Raw genomic sequence first — 19328 nt, forward strand, 5'->3', positions numbered from 1 at the left:
GATTCTTCAATTAATTCATAATTCAATTAAATTCAGTGCACAATGAAGACAATAAAATCCAATAAATAGAAGAAATAAATAATCCAATAAAACCAAGGACAAAGTCGCATGGGATTGGTACTTATTTCCATAGCAGTGCTGCTCAATCTCCTTTTCTCTCATTTTACCCCACACACCCATCCCCTGAGTATCATGAATGAGGTGAAGACAAATGCAGTTCCTTACTGACTCCCCATCTCGACCATCTTTCTTCAGCATCCACTGAGATGACCAGAGTCCAACTCCATCTTCCTGAAACCTTCATTGGTGTAAATTCATTGCTCCTGCTCTTAACTACTTAGCAAGAGTGATCCAGTCCACCCCTGGAGAACAGCTTACATCTGTCGCTTGGTTTACCCTGAACATTTCATTGCCTTCTTTCTGCACTACATTGGATCCTTTCTTTTCCTTCCCTCTTCTCTCTCTATTTTGTGTGTGAAGAGGTGCCTTGATGATGATCCATGGAACATTAATGAGGAAAACGGCTGAACTGATCGTGTCATGCGTGTGAATGCACAGTCGGCAAATTTCCCCATCAAACACCCCAGAGCTGCATGGCATTGCAGCAACACACACCCACACCCACTGACTCCTGAGGCACATTGCTTTGATTCACTAAAATCCTGCTCTGCCACAGACCTCAAATATGCTTCACAAAAGACCCCTCGTCCCCCGCCACCCCGTACCCCCCTAACTGCCCCCGATAGCAGCAGTTATTGGGGTAATCATTGTGGTGATTGTTACCTTCAGCTTGGACTGTTCATTTCAGTCTTCTCCAAGGTCCGCGGTCAGAGTAGCAAGCCCAGTTTTGGTCTGTGCCGCTGATATCATGGGGGGTAGTTGACAGCAGAGATGGTAAGGCCTTGCACAGTTTCAGTGAACCTTGTGGAATCCACGAGTTCTCCTGGCCCGACTCACTTGCAGTTTAGCTCCCACTTTCGCTCTCGGCTGGAGCTGATGCTGCAGCGTCAAAGCCCCAGATATCTATTCTTTCGCTTATCTGTTCCAGGTCAGTCTCTGGCAGGCTGTAACTTGAACTTGATCTTGTGGCCTTTTTAGGCTTAGATTAACATTTAGCTGTCTTTTCCATTTCTTTCTGAGCCAGATTTCTGCTATTCATGCTTTTACTTTCTTACATTTACTTTAATTAAAGCCCCTCAGGTTCAGTAAATACAGGATACCTCGGGAAGATTGTAAAAAAAGGTAAAATAACACCAATGCTAATGGATCACAAAGAGAAACATGCAGCCATAGCCCAGTGCAAAGAAACGTCCTCACTAACAGCAAGTTTTAAAACACTAAATACTACACAAAAATGTGTTTTTAATTATTCAGAAACTTGGACAAAGAAAATAGCGTGCCACCATCTTAAATACTGGAGTTATGATTATGGTTTTTATCTATTTATTTTATTTTGGGTTGTTTATTTAAATATGCACCTTTTTTATTTTTTGCAAAGAATCTAGATGTGTGGTTTATTCAGCGCTCCATATTAGGTAATGGTCTTATATATTTTTTTTGTGTTGTATTATGTTGTGTTTATGCAACACTGTCTAGACATCATGTGACCTGCTTGTGTGGGTCAGCTTGTGCATATACTGTAAATTCGATGCTTGTGAATCACAGAATTATCCATCCATTGATAAGCACAAGACCTTCTTATGGCTTGCAGTAGTTTAATTTCAAGTTACCAAGTAGAGCAGTTCAGTTTGGGATTCCAACTTTGCCTTCTTATTCCTGACTACTGTTTTATGTCTCTTCTTTAACTTGGTGCTCAGTTTTGTCTTCTCAGTTTCGACTCTTGACTGTTCATCTGCCAGTCCGTATTTCTCTCTTGTATGTACCTTGAAGTACACATAATAAATAATAGCTCAATGACGTCATGCACCATTGCCAACAGCAAATGTACCAAATAGGCAGTTAGATGAATAAAAAAATAAGATTATATAAATTTATAACAAGTGAAAAAATTAAAAGGAAAAAATAAATACAAAATTAAGTATAGAAAAAAAACCAAAAGAAAATTAAAATTCTACTGCTTCTCAAAGAGTCTTGGTCCCTGACTTGGTTCCTGACTTGACCCCTTGCCTCCACCCAAACCGTGAAGTCCAAGGAAATCTTTGTAGACCTCCATGATAAATGTGTGGTGAAGCATAAATCAAGAGAAGGGGATAAGACCATTTCTAAAGCTTTGAGTGTTCCTGCTAACCTCAATTATCATATAATGGAAGAAGTTTGGAACTACCAGATTTCTTCCTTGAGTTAGCTGTCTGAACAAACTGAGTAAATGGGCAAGAAGGGCCTTTGTCATGGGTGTTGACTAAACAATGGTCACTTTAATAGAGTATCAGAAGTCATCTGCTGAGATGAAAGAATCTGACAGCACCACTCCATCAATCAAATGCATATTATAGCCCACTTGAAGTTTGAAAAAAATGTAATTTAAAGGACTCTGAATGCATGAGAAAAAGATTCTCTGGTCTGATGAGACAAAAAGTGAATTTCAAGTATTATATCTAGCAAAGACCAGGCACTGCACATTAACTGCCTAACCACACCCTACAGTGATGCTTGGTGGTGGCAACAGTATGCTATGGCATGATTCTCATCAGAAGGTACAGGGATTGAGGGAAGGATGAATGCAGACAAATACAGAGGGATCCTTGAGGAAAACCTGCTCCAGAGTGCACACCGCCTCTGACTGGGGCAATGGTTCACCTTCAATACAACAATGACCTGAATCCTACAGCCAAGACCACAAAGGGGTGGCTTTGGGACAAGTATGACTTTCCCTGAACAGTCCAATCAAAGCCCAGATTTAAACCCCATAGAACATGTACAGATTCTTCCAATCCAATCTAGCAGATCGAGGCGATCTGCCAGGAAGAATGAGATAAATGTCTCAACTCCAGGGGCCTCATGCATAACGCTGTGTGTAGAATTCACACTAAAACATAGCCTACGGACAAAAGCGGAAATGTTTGTACACACAAAAAAATCCAGATGCATAAATCTGTGCATTCGCCAACTTCCACGTTCTTCTGCTACATAAATCCCGGTCAGTGTAAAAAGTAACGCATGTCCACACGCCTGCTGCCACTCCCCAAACTCCTTCCAGAACTATGCCTCTTTGAATATCCAAATCAATATAAATAACCTTTAAGCTCAGTGTTCTGTGAAAAGGTAAACGCACAGGGAAATAGAAGAATTTCAGCAAATACCAAGCGGAGGCAAGGAAAAACATACTATTTCTTGGTTTAACACTAGAATTACCAGAGTCTACGAAAAAACTCGTAGATCCGGCCCACCTTAAAACCGTTCTCACCTCTCTTTTGTCTTCTAAATGTGCCGATTAAGAGGAGCAGCGAGCAGCCGGCTATTCCATCCCCCACCGTCGCAGAACGTTCACTAAGTTTTCCCAGCTCATGCCTTGTTTGATTACCTGGGAGTGACTGAACTGCTGGAGTTTTAGAATAGAAATAATAGATCGCTATTTGGAATACATGCATTTCATGCGTGTTCCATTTCTACAGTAATCTGTGTAAACACATTGCTAAAACAGAAACTTTTTCATATTTTAGTAATAAATGTTACAAAATGTAGGCATAAACTATAGAATGTGTAAAGCTTGAGTTCCTAAGATCAAATAAACACTTCCACAATAGCTTCACACACCATATAACAGCTTCTGTGGTGTAGCGTGCTAAGATTTGCCTCTCAGACCGAGTAGCTTTTCTCTGCCTCACAAACATGAGTTCAATTCCCCGCTGGGGATAAAGTGTTACTTCTTTTTTTTCTTTTTAACCTCAAACGGACATAAAATTTGTAAATTGGTATGCACTGTCAGTTAATGAGATTGTTATATTTTCATGTGGGATGCTCCTTTTAAAATATTTTTTAACAATTGAGACTGCAATTAACATGAACAACTGTCCTTATAACTTACTTTTTCAAGATCCATAACACACAGACAGACAGAGCACTGCGTAATACAGAGACAAACAGGCAGAGATATACAAATAAACAGGGAAGGCACATGTACTGAAAGAAAAAAAAAATCAACATGTGAGTTGTTCCTGCCCCACTGAATAAGCTCACGCGCTCTAACATCACCCCTCCCCCGATCTGGCTCTCTAAGTAACAGCGCAAGTACAGACGCAAACCAAGTGTAACCAAGTGTCCTGGTTCGATCCCCACTCACTCCTATATTTGCCGTTTTCAGTAGTAAGCTGCTCTTTTTGTTAATATTATACAGTACACACATGCACTTGATTTGTGTCTGTACTTGCGCTGTTACTTAGAGAGTCAGATCGGGGGGAGGGGTGATGTTAGAGCGGGTGAGCTTATTCAGTGCTTTTTCTTTCAGTACATGTGCCTTCCCTGTTTGTTTGTATATCTCTGCCTGTCTGTCTCTGTATTACGCAGTGCTCTGTCTGTCTGTGTGTTATGGATCTTGAAAAAATAAGTTATAAGGACGGTTTGCTGACAGTGAGGTAATTGTACTTATAAGTACAAACAGTTCTACAAGGAGCACTTGATGGACTGATTGATTGCGTTTATAGTTCTTGGGATGAAACTGTTTCTGAGCCGCGATGTCCCTACAGGAAAGGCTCTGAAGCGTTTGCTGTATGAGAGCAGTTCAAATAGGCAGCATGGCTGAGGCAGCATGTGCTAGATGCTGTATAATGATAATTCTCTTTCCAATCAGCTGCTGTAGAGCTGTGATTCCCCACTTAGATACAGTGATATAAATACTCCAAGTGGTGCAGTGAGAGTAATATGGAAAAAGATGATCTGCTGTGGCAACCCCTAACGGGAGCAGCTGAAAGAAGAAGAAGAAGGTGCAGTGAGAGTAACAACGCTAAAGCAGCTATGGTATTTGGAATAGTTTGGCCATTCCGTGGACCATTATATTGTTACAGGTTCATTACAATCAGATGCCTTAAACTAATAAACAATATGCGGTTAATTTCAGTGTATTTATAAAGCTGCGTCAGGGATGTGGATTTAAAAAAGAAAGGGAAACCACACGGGAACAAAAGCACTGCTTTGACAAGGCTCCTAATTTATTTACCTTACCTCTTTCTCTGTCATAGGAGGCAGGTCTCCGGTCTTTAGACTTATATCAAGGTAACTGAGGCACACTCATTTTAAGAAGCAGAATGCCATTTATTGATAAATGAAAGGAGTTTACAAAGATGATAACTACACTACATACACATGTTGACATACTGTATAAGAATGGATGCAGACACATTAGACAGACAAAAAAAATATTGGCTGGCTGTTTAGTAGTATTTAGAGTTCTACTTTATCAAGGCACAGATAAATAGATTCATGATACCAAGTCTTTATGGATGACGTCTGATGTGTGGTTTTGTTGCTTTGTTGTTGCTCTGGGTTCAAGTGGAGTATTCTTCATGTGTTGGAGTGCACTCTTTCTGTTTGCTGTGTGATCCTTGTCAGTGCTGTGCTGCTGCTTCCTCAGTTTGCCTTTTGCTGTTCCTTTGCCACTTCATAGGGAAAAGGCATTACTCATTCTGGCCCAAGATGCTGACATTCCCTTCTTGAAGTCATGGCTTCTCAGCCTTGTCCCTGAGAGAATCCCCAGGGTGTTTAGTGATTGCTCAGAAAAAAGCCCAAAGAGTGAGATTCTTCAGAATGGTGCCAAGAGTTTTAAAGGAAGGTTGAACCTTCTTCTGATGGGATTAAAATCAATACCAGTTATAAAATGACTGTCTTCTAATAGGTGGGTTCTTCTGTCCATCTGAGTTGTCATCCCTTGAATTAAAAATTTTTGTTCTTGCTTGAATCCATTGCACACCTTCTGACTCTAGAGTTATTTACTTATTTGGCTGACACCCTTATCCAACACAACTTACAACATTTATGATACAATTGCTTACGTTTCTTTTGGCTTTAAAAATTGGATCACTGGCGGGTCAAGTGACTTGCCCAGGGTCATACAGTGTCATAGTGGGATTTGAACCCACGACTTCAGGGTTTGGTGTCCAAGGCAGAGTTCTGCAGAGGAGCCTGTGGAGTGATGTCAGGTCACCTCTGATTTACACCTTTGTTATCAGATAAATTCCAGGCAGTTCCTGGTATAACCTGGAATGCAGGCACTTACTTTGGAATGCAAGGTGGGGGTTTTATGCAGCTGGATGCTGTTAACCCTGTTAAATCTGCTTTCTTAACAGGCCTGTTGTGCCAAAAATGCATAGCAGAATGGGCAATATGCACACGTTGTCCTAAAGACTTTAACAAGCCAAGTTAAGATGCTGAAGACAGAGAGTTTGTTTTTTAATGGACCACTGGACACCATGCAAGTGCTCTGATTTCACCCTTTTTTTCAAGCACATATCCTGCACACTGTCTGAACCAAGTATGGATTCTCATCACAATGCAGACACAACCTGAGTTTGTCACGGTTTCGTAACTCAAATTTTCCAGCTTGTTTTCTACAGCCTATTAAATCAGGCTACTGTTCTGCCAAGTGGTAAATGGCAGGCCAAAATGTTGGCAACTTCATAGAACCAAGAGATTCGAGTGAAAATATGCCAAGAAATTGATTCAGAGAAGCAAAGAAACCTGATAGCTAAAGCATAATGCATAAACTAGGAGTCAAAGCCAAAAGAAAAAGCATGGAAAGTCCCAACTCCTAAATTGATTTTTGCTATAAGTAAGGCCTTTAAGTTGTTGAGAAAAACAAAAAAACATGGATGCTAATGTTCACATCTCAGATAGGAAATTGCCCGTGACATCACGCCCTTGTCGACTTCTAATTCAAGGAACTGTAAACAACGGGGGTGCAGCCCTGAACAAACACACCAAATGGTGGTGTCTGCGAACAAGAGCAAAATACAAAGTCACAGTTGAAAGTAATAATAAATATTGAACTATTCATTACTGAAAATCATAACTTTAAAATGAAACGTTAGGTACAAAATATATGCATGTTCATAAAAACCCAAAGTGTAGCAGTTACAATAAGCAAAACAATTCAAATATATAGTAGCCTATATGCGACCAATATTCTCAAACTTTATGTTTCATATTATGTGAAGTCAAACTCGACACTCCACTTCCTATCTGACTTTAAGACGTATGCAAACACAAAGTAACTTCACAAACACAATGAGACATCAGGGAGGTTAAACAGAGGCACAGTGGGGTTACTTCAGGACAGCATTATTCGATTTTTCATCAAAATTCTAAAAATGCTTTAACCATTCCTTATAAATAAAATTACATTTTTGTAGTTTTAGATTATAAATTATTCCTTTCCTTCAAACTAATAAGCAAGCAATGTAATATAAAATATCAAAATATATTTTTCATTGCCTATTGTTGGGCATATTTCTCTTAACAAGTTTTTAATTTACACACACTGTAAAAGAAGAGAACCAACAATGGAAAAGGTTTGGGTCACGTCCTGCGACCCCCCTATTATGTAAAGCAAGTAGTGAAAATAAATGGAAAGGCAAAGGAATGTCTTTCAGCCCAGGGTCCAAATAAAGAACTGGCAGCCATGGCAGGGTTTGAGGTCATATGGGTTCCAGGCAGGAAGGGGAGGGTCCAGAAGGGCAGACAACAGGAGTGATGCTATTGGTGGAAAGGCTGTCAATTATCCTTTCTGCAGAGAAAAGATGAGAGAATAACATCTGAATGAGAGAGTCAACCCTGGTTCAGTGAGAAAATTACCACCATCATAGCCTTAAGCAGACCCTCAAGCACACACGCATAACAACAGCTAAATTACTATTTTACTTGATGATTCTATTTGAGGTGTAATTATTCAAATGTAGAAATGTAAATTATTGATATAAAAGTCCAAATCCTTGTTACCCTTTAAAGTGTTACAGTCAAAATAATATCTATGCAGCATGTTCTTTGTCTTCTCCTGAGGCTTTTCCCAGTTGGTAGTGCTTGGTATGCCAGTACCACCTGAATTGGCTTCTCTTCCTCAGGAGGAGCTGCTCCTGTCCTTTACGGGTCTTGTCTTGTCTTGAACACCCCATCTCGGTATGACCAGTGAGGCCAGCAACCCCTGAGCAGAAGTCTTACTCTGAACACTTTTCTACATCAGTTGACCGAATCATCCCAGAAAGACATAGCTGGAAAACAACATTGCACAAAATATTTATTTAACGGGGTGTGTTTTCTTTTTTTATGACTCAGCTTCTATAGCACCATCACGAAGAAGTGACATTGCCCAAACTGTCATCCGGGCTCTCTTCACTGGCACATGTGTCTCCCTGATCAATGCTTGTGTGGCAGGTGAGTTCATCATCATCAAAGTTTATAAACTACTTTTCAAAGTTTGAAATCACTTGGAAATGTGCATGTTTTGATGAAAAATGGTAGTTTTTATTATTGTATCATTAAATCAATTTAGTTCCAAATTTCCCCCAGGAACAAATAAAGCTCAAGCTATCCATGTATCGAAAATGCTATTGCACCTAGGACTACAAAGCCCCATTTTCAGGAGCCATTCAGTATTCTAATAGTCAACTATCTTAGTTCATCTTTAAAATATTTAAGTTTCAGTACCAATTGACTAGGGCGGCACAGTGGCGCAGTGGTAATGCTGCTGCCTCGCAGTTAAGAGACCCAAGTTCGCTTCCCAGGTTCTCCTTGTGTGGAGTTTGCATGTTCTCCCCATGTCTGCATGGGTTTCCAAAGACATGTTAGGTGCATTGCTGATCCTAAATGTCCCTAGTGTGTGTGTTCTGCGGTGGGCTGGTGTCCTGCCCGGGGTTTGTTCCTGCCTTGCGCCCTGTGTTGGCTGGGATTGGCTCCAGCAGACCCCTGTATTAGGATATAGCGGGTTGGATAATGACTGACTGACCAATTGAGTATTAGAGAAATCTTGAAATTGTGTTAGCACAGCTTAAAAATGATGTTCTGTTCAATAAAGCAAGGTAATTGTCTTTCCTTCTTTTTATAAGGTGCTAACATTCCTATGTCATAATACACTGGCATGTGTCAATGTTCGCTAGCCAGATGGCACACAAGATGCCCCAAAACACAGATGAAGTGGAAAGTGCTTAGGAACCAAAGTCATAGATGTTTATTGTGTTCTTTAGTTGGTGAGAAAAAGAACAGGAAAAGATCAACAAGAAAAGTTGCCATAAAAAGGGAACAATCTACCCATGTGAATCTTTATTATAATATCACATATATTTTTGAAAAATCTATATATATATTTCACTAAGCTGGAAGACAAGTAGCCACCCATGGAAAGCACGCCGGAAGGGGCGTGGATTCACTAAGCCGCCGACAAGTAAGACACCCATGGCGCACGGAGGAAGGAGCCACGCCCACCAACTCTAAGACCATTGGATACGACGACAACTCGCAGAGCCACGCCCACCATCTCGGACGCGATGCCTCGGAAAACATGCCGTCATTTCTGTCTGTCTGTGCCACAGTCCACATGCAGCTCTGAGCCACATTGACTTTTCATTAGTCAACCTCAGTGGAACCTTGGTTCACACAGAGGCAGCGCCAGAGAGAGACAGAGGCACACACAGGCAGCGCGACAGAGAGAGCCGTGCAATCCTTTAAAACTGAGGTTAAAACACAATGAAGGAAGCAGTCTTTAAAAACCAATAAGCCCTGTGCCTCTTTTTCATTAGCGTCTCACCTGCTTCACCGCCCAGCAACAGTCGAGACGCTTTCTCAGCAGCTGACCTTCTCTGTGCCTGACTCCACTACTGTCAGTCGCCTGATTAAAAATGGTGAACTCCTGCAATGTTACTATCTTGGTTGGATTTTACATAAAGTTCGGATTTGTTCAAATGTTCCTTTTTTTCCCCCTGTGCTTAAAACTCATTTTAAAAAAAAGTGTTTATACAACTGCTGCAATGTTACAGAGAGAGAGAGGGCTCGCGTGCATCTGAGCAAAGACAATTTCCTGTTAGATTTGCCTTTGCAATGACAATTGATAAGGCACAGGGCCAAACTTTCAAAAAGATGTGCATGTATCTGCCAAAACCAGTTTTCAGTCACGGACAGTTGTATGTTGCTCTCTCCAGAGTTCCATCTTTTCATTCACTTACTGGTATGCCTGCAGGAACACGTGCAGCGAGCGAGAGAGAGCGAGCGACACACACACGCATACAGGTGCGCGAGAGAGAGCGCTGGACGCATAAGAATAATAATACTTCATTACATTGATATATCAGTGTTTTCAGTATTCAAAGCGCTATTGATACAGGGAGAAACCGGGAAGCGAACCCAAAATCTTCCACAGTCTCCTTACTGCAAAACAGTAGCACTACCATTGCACTACAAGGCAGTTAAATAATGCACTGGCCTCGATTTTGTTTTCACTTCTGTTTACAGCGATCGGATCGTAGCGTGCATTGTTGCAATGTTACTTTTCTTGGTGGCTTATTACATTATGGATGTTTCACATGTTAATTTTTTTCCCTGTGCTTAAAAGACATTAAAAAAGTGTTTCTCAACTGTGACTCCAGAACAACTCAGTACACATGCTATATTAAGCATCAACAACGAAGACTCGCTACACCTTAATGAACAAGTGTTGAAACTTATCCCTACCGACGAAGTAACTTTCACCAGCGTGGCCTCCATCGTCACAGACAATCCCGCTTTCAGTCACGGACAATTGTATGTTGCTCTCTCCAGAGGTCCATCTTTTCATTCACTCACAGTGATATCCACAAACCCACCCCATTTGGACAACTGTGTCGTTCAGCAAGTGTTCACCCATCAATACATAATTATGCGGCGTATGTTACGCCGCGGGTTGGCTAGTATTTTATATTTCTGAATATTTTTATATAATCACACACTGGATAATTAAGCACTGAAATTATAGTATGCACAGAAATTAGAATTTATAATATAGTTAAGCACTCATTTTATCTTGATGAAATGGTGATCATACAATAGTGGCAAAATGCCAAAATGTGTTGACCATTGGCATAATGAATAGTGGGTAAGAATGGGCATACCTTAATGTAAAGGTGGGCTTGACTGAAAGTTACCAGACAAAAGTGTTGAAATGCCATTAGGTATTGTCCACTAGTATAAGCAGGAATGTTTAAGTATCTTATCTATGGTTACATTTTGTATAAAGATGTCTCTGTGCCGTAGTGGCTTTCTCCGCAGACCAAGCTCAGCTTTAAAATCTTTTAGTACAGCCTGACTGGGACCTATCTATCTATCTATCTATCTATCTATCTATCTATCTATCTATCTATCTATCTATCTATCTATCTATCTATCTATCTATCTATCTATCTATCTATTGTCATGGAGAAAAACCTTTTCAGAAAAAACACATGCACAGCCTCTGGGTGAGCAATCAGAATAAGACTTTACTGCAAAGTACATAAAGCCGTCTCAGTTCAATGAAGTGAGCCTCGTCCTTCTGGTGGAACCTTATTTTATCAGAATTCTTATCATTTATGCAAAATACTCTTCTCCTTCTAGTTCTTCCTACCATTACCTAATGTCCAAGCCCACTAATGTCCATCATTTAGTGACCATCATATGACTAGAACTTGCCAACATTACTCCTTACCCTGTGCAGGCACCTGAGACTTATTTATTCCCACCATTTAAATCGGAATCAGGTGAACCCACACATGAGATACTGGGCCACCCAAACAAAAGTTACTTGATGCACAGGCATCTGTCAAAGCTAAAGTTTTTTGCAGCTGCATCTCTAAGACAATCGTGCTTGGTTTTCTTATAGTACACACTATCCTTGGCTTATCATCACCCTTGCTGGTGTCCGATTAAGCAGACTAAGATTAAGATTTCTGTATTATGTATATCTATTATTTATTTATTATATTACATATCTTACACATCAATGTTGCTGCTAATTCTTTGTCTTGTCTTGTTTGTGTTTTTTTTTTTAATTTTAAAAATTTAAATTTTAATTCTATTTTTAATTTATTATTTGCACGTCATGTTGTTACACTGTGGACTCTGAGCTTCGCAATTTCGTCTATCTGTATACTTGTTGTGGAAGGCGCTATATAGCGCCCGACCCGGCACAGACTGAGGCAGAGGCACGTACTTAAATAAAACACACTTTTATGTTTCTTCAGCCATGGGGCATGCCTTCCCCGTGTCCCACAGGCCCAACACAGTCCCAAAAGCACTTAAATATAGCACCCCAAACAACACTTTCCTTCCACTTTGGCACCACCACTCCTCCCAGGCAACCTCGTCCTCTTCCTCCCGATTCTGGCTCTCGAGTGGTGGTGGCTGGCCTTTTTTATACCCCACCCAGAAGCATTCCAGGTGCTTGATCACCTGGCCCTAATTGCATTTCCGGGTGGGGATGAAGATTTGACCAGCCGGGCTGCAGACTCCATGCAGCTCCCCCTGGCGGCCATCCGAGCCCCCAACCAAGCTGTGGAGGACTCCATCTCCCATGGAGCCATGCGTCAGGTTGGGGACTCATCGTCTGCCAGGGAGGCTGCCACCAAGCGTCACAGGGGAGGTATTGAGCTGTCCATGGTAGCTCCCCCGGAACAGATACAGTAGGGGCGTCCCTGCCAGGCATGGTACCCAGCTGTCCATTACATTGTATATGGTTGAGATGACAATAAAGTTCATTTTGACTTTTTTTTTTTTTAACAGGCAGGGGCCAAGCTGCTAGAAGTAAAGGCATGCGGCCTTGAGCTGATAAGCACAAGCAGTTTTCTTAGCTGTTTGGAAGAAAAAAAAATCACTCCCAAGCTTTTAATAATTAACTCTTATATAATCAAAAGCTAGCTAATGCAACACTCTTTGCTTTAACTTGATTAAAAAGCATTGATACATAAGAAGTATTGATACAGAGATTTAAATTCTCTATACATTTTTTTCTAACACAATGGCCTATTTAGCTCTCTCAGAGCACACAGTGTGCTTGACTTTTCATTACCTTCACTGAAGTTTTAAGCCTAGCAAGCCAAAAAGAAAAACAGGCCACTTGCAAGTAAAAAGCCAACAGCCTTTTAGCTGACAAATAAATGGTAGCTTTTAAGCTACTAAAAAATTAAAATATATGAATAAGTATGAATAAATTATTGATTGAAAGCATATTGATCCATAAATTTAAATTTTCTATAATATACGGTATCTATCTATCTATCTATCTATCTATCTATCTATCTATCTATCTATCTATCTATCTATCTATCTATCTATCTAAACAAACACATAAGTCTAATGTTGTTTTATGAAATAAGCGTTATTTCATGTGACCAATTGCAAAGAAGCTGATCGTTTCATGCCAAGTTCTCTGGAACTACAACTGGGACTAACTAAGAGAGAGACAAAAAGTGGAACACACAGATACACATCTACACAAGAGGATAACAACATCAGAGTCTATAGTCTGAAGAACAGATGCCTTCCATGTCCCCAGCTGGCTGCTTCTGTAAATGAATGCCAGCAGTGTTCCACAACAAAGAAAAGAAAAGGTTAAAATGTGTTAAAGACCACAGCTATTGGAGTATGGATTTCTGAATGATTCCAGACTTTTGCCCATTTGCCACATGGGTTTAATAAAATTTATCTAATCTAATTTTAACCTTTTCTATTTATTTATCAGCTTCAGATATGGCTTTTTCTTTGAAGCTCTGCCTCTAAGGCCAGCATCTCGGAGTCTTTTTTCTAATGCAGATGACTGTGGTGTGCTGTTTGTAGAAGAAGCCAAGTGAAGCCCTGTAAGTAGATGTACAGTACATAAGTGGCGGAAGCTTATGTTTAAGACTGATGTGCTCACTTCTTAGTGCAGGGAGTGGAAGTGTCAAGCGTTCGAAACATTGACATACTCACATCAGATTGGAGAGACTGGGGGTCCCAGATAGCTGCAGGTACACTTGAAAACATTGCCTGTACTCACCAAGTACTGCTGGTACACAAGAGCTATAAACCGAGAAGTGGTGGTGCTCTGTACCGGTGAGTTTGGGCCCACTTCAAGCCCTGCCTGTTCGGCTCTTCATTCATAAACTGCAAACTCTGATGTAGTTAACTTCTTGTGCAAGTGTGTAGTTGGGCCTTTGGCCTGTTTTTATTTTTTTTCCTGATAGATCCAGTTTTCTTTCTTCTCACAAAACAGTTGTGGACACCTTTGTATGAAATTTTCAGTTTTTGCCAATCTGTTGTATGCAATAGCCTTCATTTCATGAAACAACAATAGACAGACATATTTCTCAAGAAAACTGTTTAATTTTGTCCATTTCTGAACCTAGAACTGAACTTCATGAATGCCATTACCTTGCAGGCAAAGGAAATATAATTTGCTTCCTAACACAATTACACTTATTCCCCTAAAAACAAAATACAGTACTATTTAAATATGATTATTTAAAGATGAGCTAAGAGAGATGACCATTAAGGCCATGAAGGAATGGCTGCTTTGCAGTGATATGTGAATAATACATTATAAATCAGTCATTTCAAGCAGTGGTGACCATTTGCAAAGTTAGTAATGGCTATATATTTTTTTAATTAATTCAAAAGTATTGATTTTTTTTTCAGTAACATAAACCTTTCTGGGTGACTCCAAGCTTTTGAGTGCTAGTATGTATATTGATGACAATAAGTTATTCAGTAAGGCATGTGTAATTTTCCACAAATGCACTAACTGCTGTCTCATTTTCAGGCATACTGTATGTTCCCAGAGGGATGCCGGACTGTGTTCCGTTCCTAGGCGAGAGCACTTTTACCAACAAGACTTACGATCTTCGCATGTGCTGCCAGGATCTTTTTCAAAAGTAAGAGTTGTCAAGTTACTATAATTTTATATATATTCAGATCATGATGTAAACAGTGATGTAAACAGTAAATCCTGCCAACTAGACCAATCTGTGAAGAGACAGATTAATGGTTGGGGATACGTCCACGTATACTATCAATGGTCCAAGTATTCAGTTGGCACCAATACAAACGGTCAATTTTGTATAAAAAAGTTGACCATCAAGCGAGGATAGACGGAGCAATTTATGTGATCTGGACAGGAATTAGGCGGAAGAAATGAAGTGACGTGAATAAATGGAGACGGAGGTGACGTCATCAGTGTAGACCTGGGATCATAGACATATATAGATAGATGCCACATTCACTGTGTTGCCTAGTCAACATGATACGTCAGCACGTACGCCATATTGCGAGTGGCAAAAGTGCCATTTAAACTAAGACAGGTAAACATGGAAACCGGGTTTTCTGATGAAAAAGCAATAACGTTTAACCCTTTAACCGCCAACTCCCTAAATATTCCCCAAGCCAGGTGAAATCTGAACAATTTTTGTTTTTTTACTTTTTTACATTTTTTTTACATTTTTTACATTTATTCAAGCAGTATTGACCACTAAATGTTGTGCAAGTTGCCAGTGTATACACGAAATCTCTAAATGTAACCTGAATTCTCAGCTAAGCAAAACATCTTGATACCAAACCGTGCCCTTTTCAATGGTAGATACTGTCGAAACTGTAAGCGGCCCTTCCACGACAATAAACTTTCATCAACTGCAACTGACGGTCCTGGCATGTAGGGCAACTGAAATGCTTCAAATAAATGATCAATCAAAGGACGTAGCTTGAACAAGTGGTCGCGGTTTGGATCTTTCTTATCTGGCTCGTTTCTGTTGGCATTCAAATGAAAGAATTTCAGCAGCAAAGAGAATCGGTTACGTGTCATGACAGCTGCAAAAATAGGTGTTGCATACATAGGATCTGTAGACCAGTACATCAATATCTGGTTTTCTGATTATTCCCATCAACATCAAAATCCCAATGAATTTTTTCATTTCGTTTTCATCAGTGTCAAACCAAGCACGAACACGGGAATGTGGAGGTAAATTGGGATTTTTCTCAATAAACTGTGCTGCATACAGATTTGTCTGATGAACAAAATGTCTGATCAAATCAGGTGACACAAACAGCTCATAAAACTGCTCAGCAGTGTAATTGTTTACATCAACAATAAAGCCACACGTTCCCTCAAACGAATGCAGAAAAGGTAGTTCACCACGGGCAGCAGCCCAGCTGAGATGCTGGGGATACACCCACTCAGCGCCGTCATCCGATGCGTCTTCATTCACAATATCATGCAGCGCACGTTGCTGCTCATCACTGTCACTAAAATCTTCTTCAGAACTGCTACAATCATGATCAGAACTGTCCAAAATCGCCTGCAAAGCCTCACTTGAAGTCAGTTTACGTTTCGCCATATTCACAGCTGTTACATGCGAATCACGTCACATGACCGGCCAAAACAACCACAGACTTGTCGAAATACAACGTAGTAATAATACCCACGCCAAACCGTCAGTTATACTACTTGCCAGGCATTCATATAACCACAGGCAAATGTGCCGGATAATTCCGGCAGTATGGCGTTAGCATTAAAACAGCGGTGCCGGATATATCCGGCAGAGGGCGGTGAAGGGGTTAAAACAGTATTGCTTACATACAACAGATTTTGGCGAATCGTTTAAATGCAATTATTTATATCCATTTATACACTAATAATGACAATTATTAAATAATAATAATTATTTTATTATTAAATAATTCCTCCCATTTAAGTAACAATTACCGGACTGCCTTCTTCCATCTCTGAAACATTTCTAGAGTTCGTCCTGTTCTTATGCAACACAGTACTGAACTATTGGTTAATGCCCGAGTCACCTCACGTATAGATTACTGTAATGCTATTATATCTGGCATCCCACAAAAACTTATCCATTGCTTACAACTTCTTCAAAATTCTGCTGCCAGGATAATAACCTGCTGTTCTCAATTCACTGAACATATTACACCGATTCTCTCTCTACTTCACTGGCTCCCTGTTCACTACTGAATACAATACACAATACTGCTCTTAACATTTAAAGCTCCCCCCTACCTCACTGATCTCCTCCAGACTGACACTCCTTTCACTGACTCAGATCCTCATCTGCAGCTCTACTTTCTGTACCGCACATCACACTCAGTTCTATGGGAGCTCGAGCGTCTCTCATAGTGCTCCTCAACTCTGGAAATCTCTTCCCTCTCATATTCATCAGCTCGATTCAACATCACATTTTAAAACTACCTTCAAGACTTATCTTTTCAAACTGGCATACCAATTGTGAATTTTGCGCTGTTACTGCCAGTTACCTTTGTTTGTCTTTCTTTTAACAGTGAAATGATACACTCAAAGACAAAAATAAACAATTTTATTGTATACAAATTGGCTTAATAATTTCTGAAAACATTTCACTCATTCCTCTCTCAATCTCCCCCTCTCTCTCACACACACGCACACACACACAATGTGGTTACTTATATATACAGGATAGGATCTAAAATCCATGAAACAGAACTGTCTTATGTAGCTTTTTCCGTGTGTTGCCACTCTGTAATTTGAGAGCATTCAGTTTGGTAATATGGTGGAGCCTTAGTCTGTGGAAGTCACACAACTAAAGACATGAGCATAAAATGATGGTTGTCAATTTCAAACTGTGTTTCCTCGATGTGCTCTGTGAGAAAAAACACATCATCTGAACCAATCTCTGCCCGAACAAACTGATTAATCAAAGATACACTGACTGCTTGCCCTAATGTCGACTGTTGGATAACACGCTCAGCTACTTTGACCACCTTGACTAAACCCTCAGAAGGAATCATCAAACCTCACTTTGTTTTTTAATGTGAGCAAGTGGTAGCTTTGATCATATGATGCCAGTACAGCATCTGTTACCAAACTAGCACAGCACACATCACAGGACAGCTTTCTCAAAATCCTGTCTAAGGACTACCTCCCACTGCTTCCTGAGGTGGATTTCTTTGGGAAACTTTCAAAGTTTGAGAAATGTTAACAGCTAACAACAAGCTACATAGTTAGTGACTAAACAGGTTTACCCAAAATGTTGTTTGGGGGCTCACTTGAGCACATAAATGCATAGCTTTGCTAGCTTAACCTGACGTAGCTAAAGTTAAGATTATAAAACGTGATTTTCTAATGGCCAAATATAACCAAAACAATTGTTCAGCTTTACTTATGAAATGTAATCCCTGTGATCTGGTTTGGAGCGTACAGCGGTTTGTACAATCCCAAGCAGCACATGCGTGAGGCATCTTTACCCATTACTTCACTCCACAGCAGTGCCACTCGCAATATCACGGTGACATTGACGTACGATGCTGCTGGTCATGAGGCATCTAGTAAATCTATGTCTATGCCTGGGATGAGGACATCGGAGGGAGACCGGAAGTGAAGTCATCAGGGAAGGACGAATGGAGTGCGGAAACTCCTTAGGTGTCGTTAACGGTGTTTTTTCACATAGAATTCAAGGTGCAGAATGCTTTTGTTCTTCATTTTTTTCTGGTGAGGAAAGAGAAAAGCATTAATTTGCTGTCTTAAATCCCCATCAGGTGTGTTTTTGTGCTCTGTTGTGCCCTTTGGCTGTCCCCTAATCGCGCGTGTGTGACAATATATACATATATAGTGATAGGAGATGGCATTGGGCTGAGGTTCCGGCCAGGACAGAGGGTGTGCCTGCTATAAAATGCATGGATTGGGGGAAAATACCATAGATTGTACAGTCCCCCAATATGCTAGGTGGCAGTGCTCGTGGGCTTGTACACCCATGTATATACCCACAGAAAATGTTGGGAACAGTAGTCTTATTCAGCAACCCTGCAGGGTGCCACCAGGAGGAGCTGTAGGACAGAACTGTCTCCACTTTGAGGGGTGCCTGACCTAGAAGTGCTTCCACAGAGCAATTTTTTAACACCGGAAGTGTTCCCTGGTGTGGTATAAAACAGTGCCACCTCACCTCCATAGGAGTGTCGGAGTTTACACGAAGTGGACAATGCTTGCTGAGAGTTGTGGAAGGAGCATAAAACAGTAATTGATGTTGGTTCTGTTTAACTTGTGTTGGAATATTTACGGAGAAGCCTGTAAAAGGTGTTTGTAAATGTTAAACAATTGTTATTTGAACTTGTGACTGTCTGTGAAGTTGTATCTGGAGTGCTGTTACTCCCCCTAGTGGTCACAATATACATATAAATAGTTCTTTCATTTGTACTGAAGAAATAGGTGTCAATTTACACATTCACACAACTTTCTTTGATGTATTTATTGAGTGCTTAATTAAGATTTCAATTTCTTTTTTTTTCTTTTTACAGTAGGCATGGTTTTCTTGTTTCAGTGCTGATCATTTAGCTGCCATGTCATTCAGTCCTGATATAATTCTGAGTGAAGTACAGTAGACCCTCAATTTAACAGACCCTAATTTAACAGGCAAAACATTCCTGTTTGG

The 19328-nt window shown here is 40.4% G+C and overlaps 1 protein-coding gene across 1 annotated transcript in view; it reads left to right on the plus strand.

Moving 5' to 3' along the window:
* The window catches only part of slc28a1 (solute carrier family 28 member 1), a 211693-nt gene that overhangs the window by 172402 nt on the left and 19963 nt on the right, over positions 1-19328 (plus strand). The window contains exons 16-17 of the mRNA XM_051920321.1: positions 8221-8319; positions 14684-14795. Coding sequence (XP_051776281.1) covers positions 8221-8319; positions 14684-14795 — 211 coding nt within the window. The remainder of the gene's footprint in view (positions 1-8220; positions 8320-14683; positions 14796-19328) is intronic.

Source organism: Erpetoichthys calabaricus, chromosome 17, assembly GCF_900747795.2.
Source record: "Erpetoichthys calabaricus chromosome 17, fErpCal1.3, whole genome shotgun sequence".
NCBI classification, from domain to species: domain Eukaryota; kingdom Metazoa; phylum Chordata; class Cladistia; order Polypteriformes; family Polypteridae; genus Erpetoichthys; species Erpetoichthys calabaricus.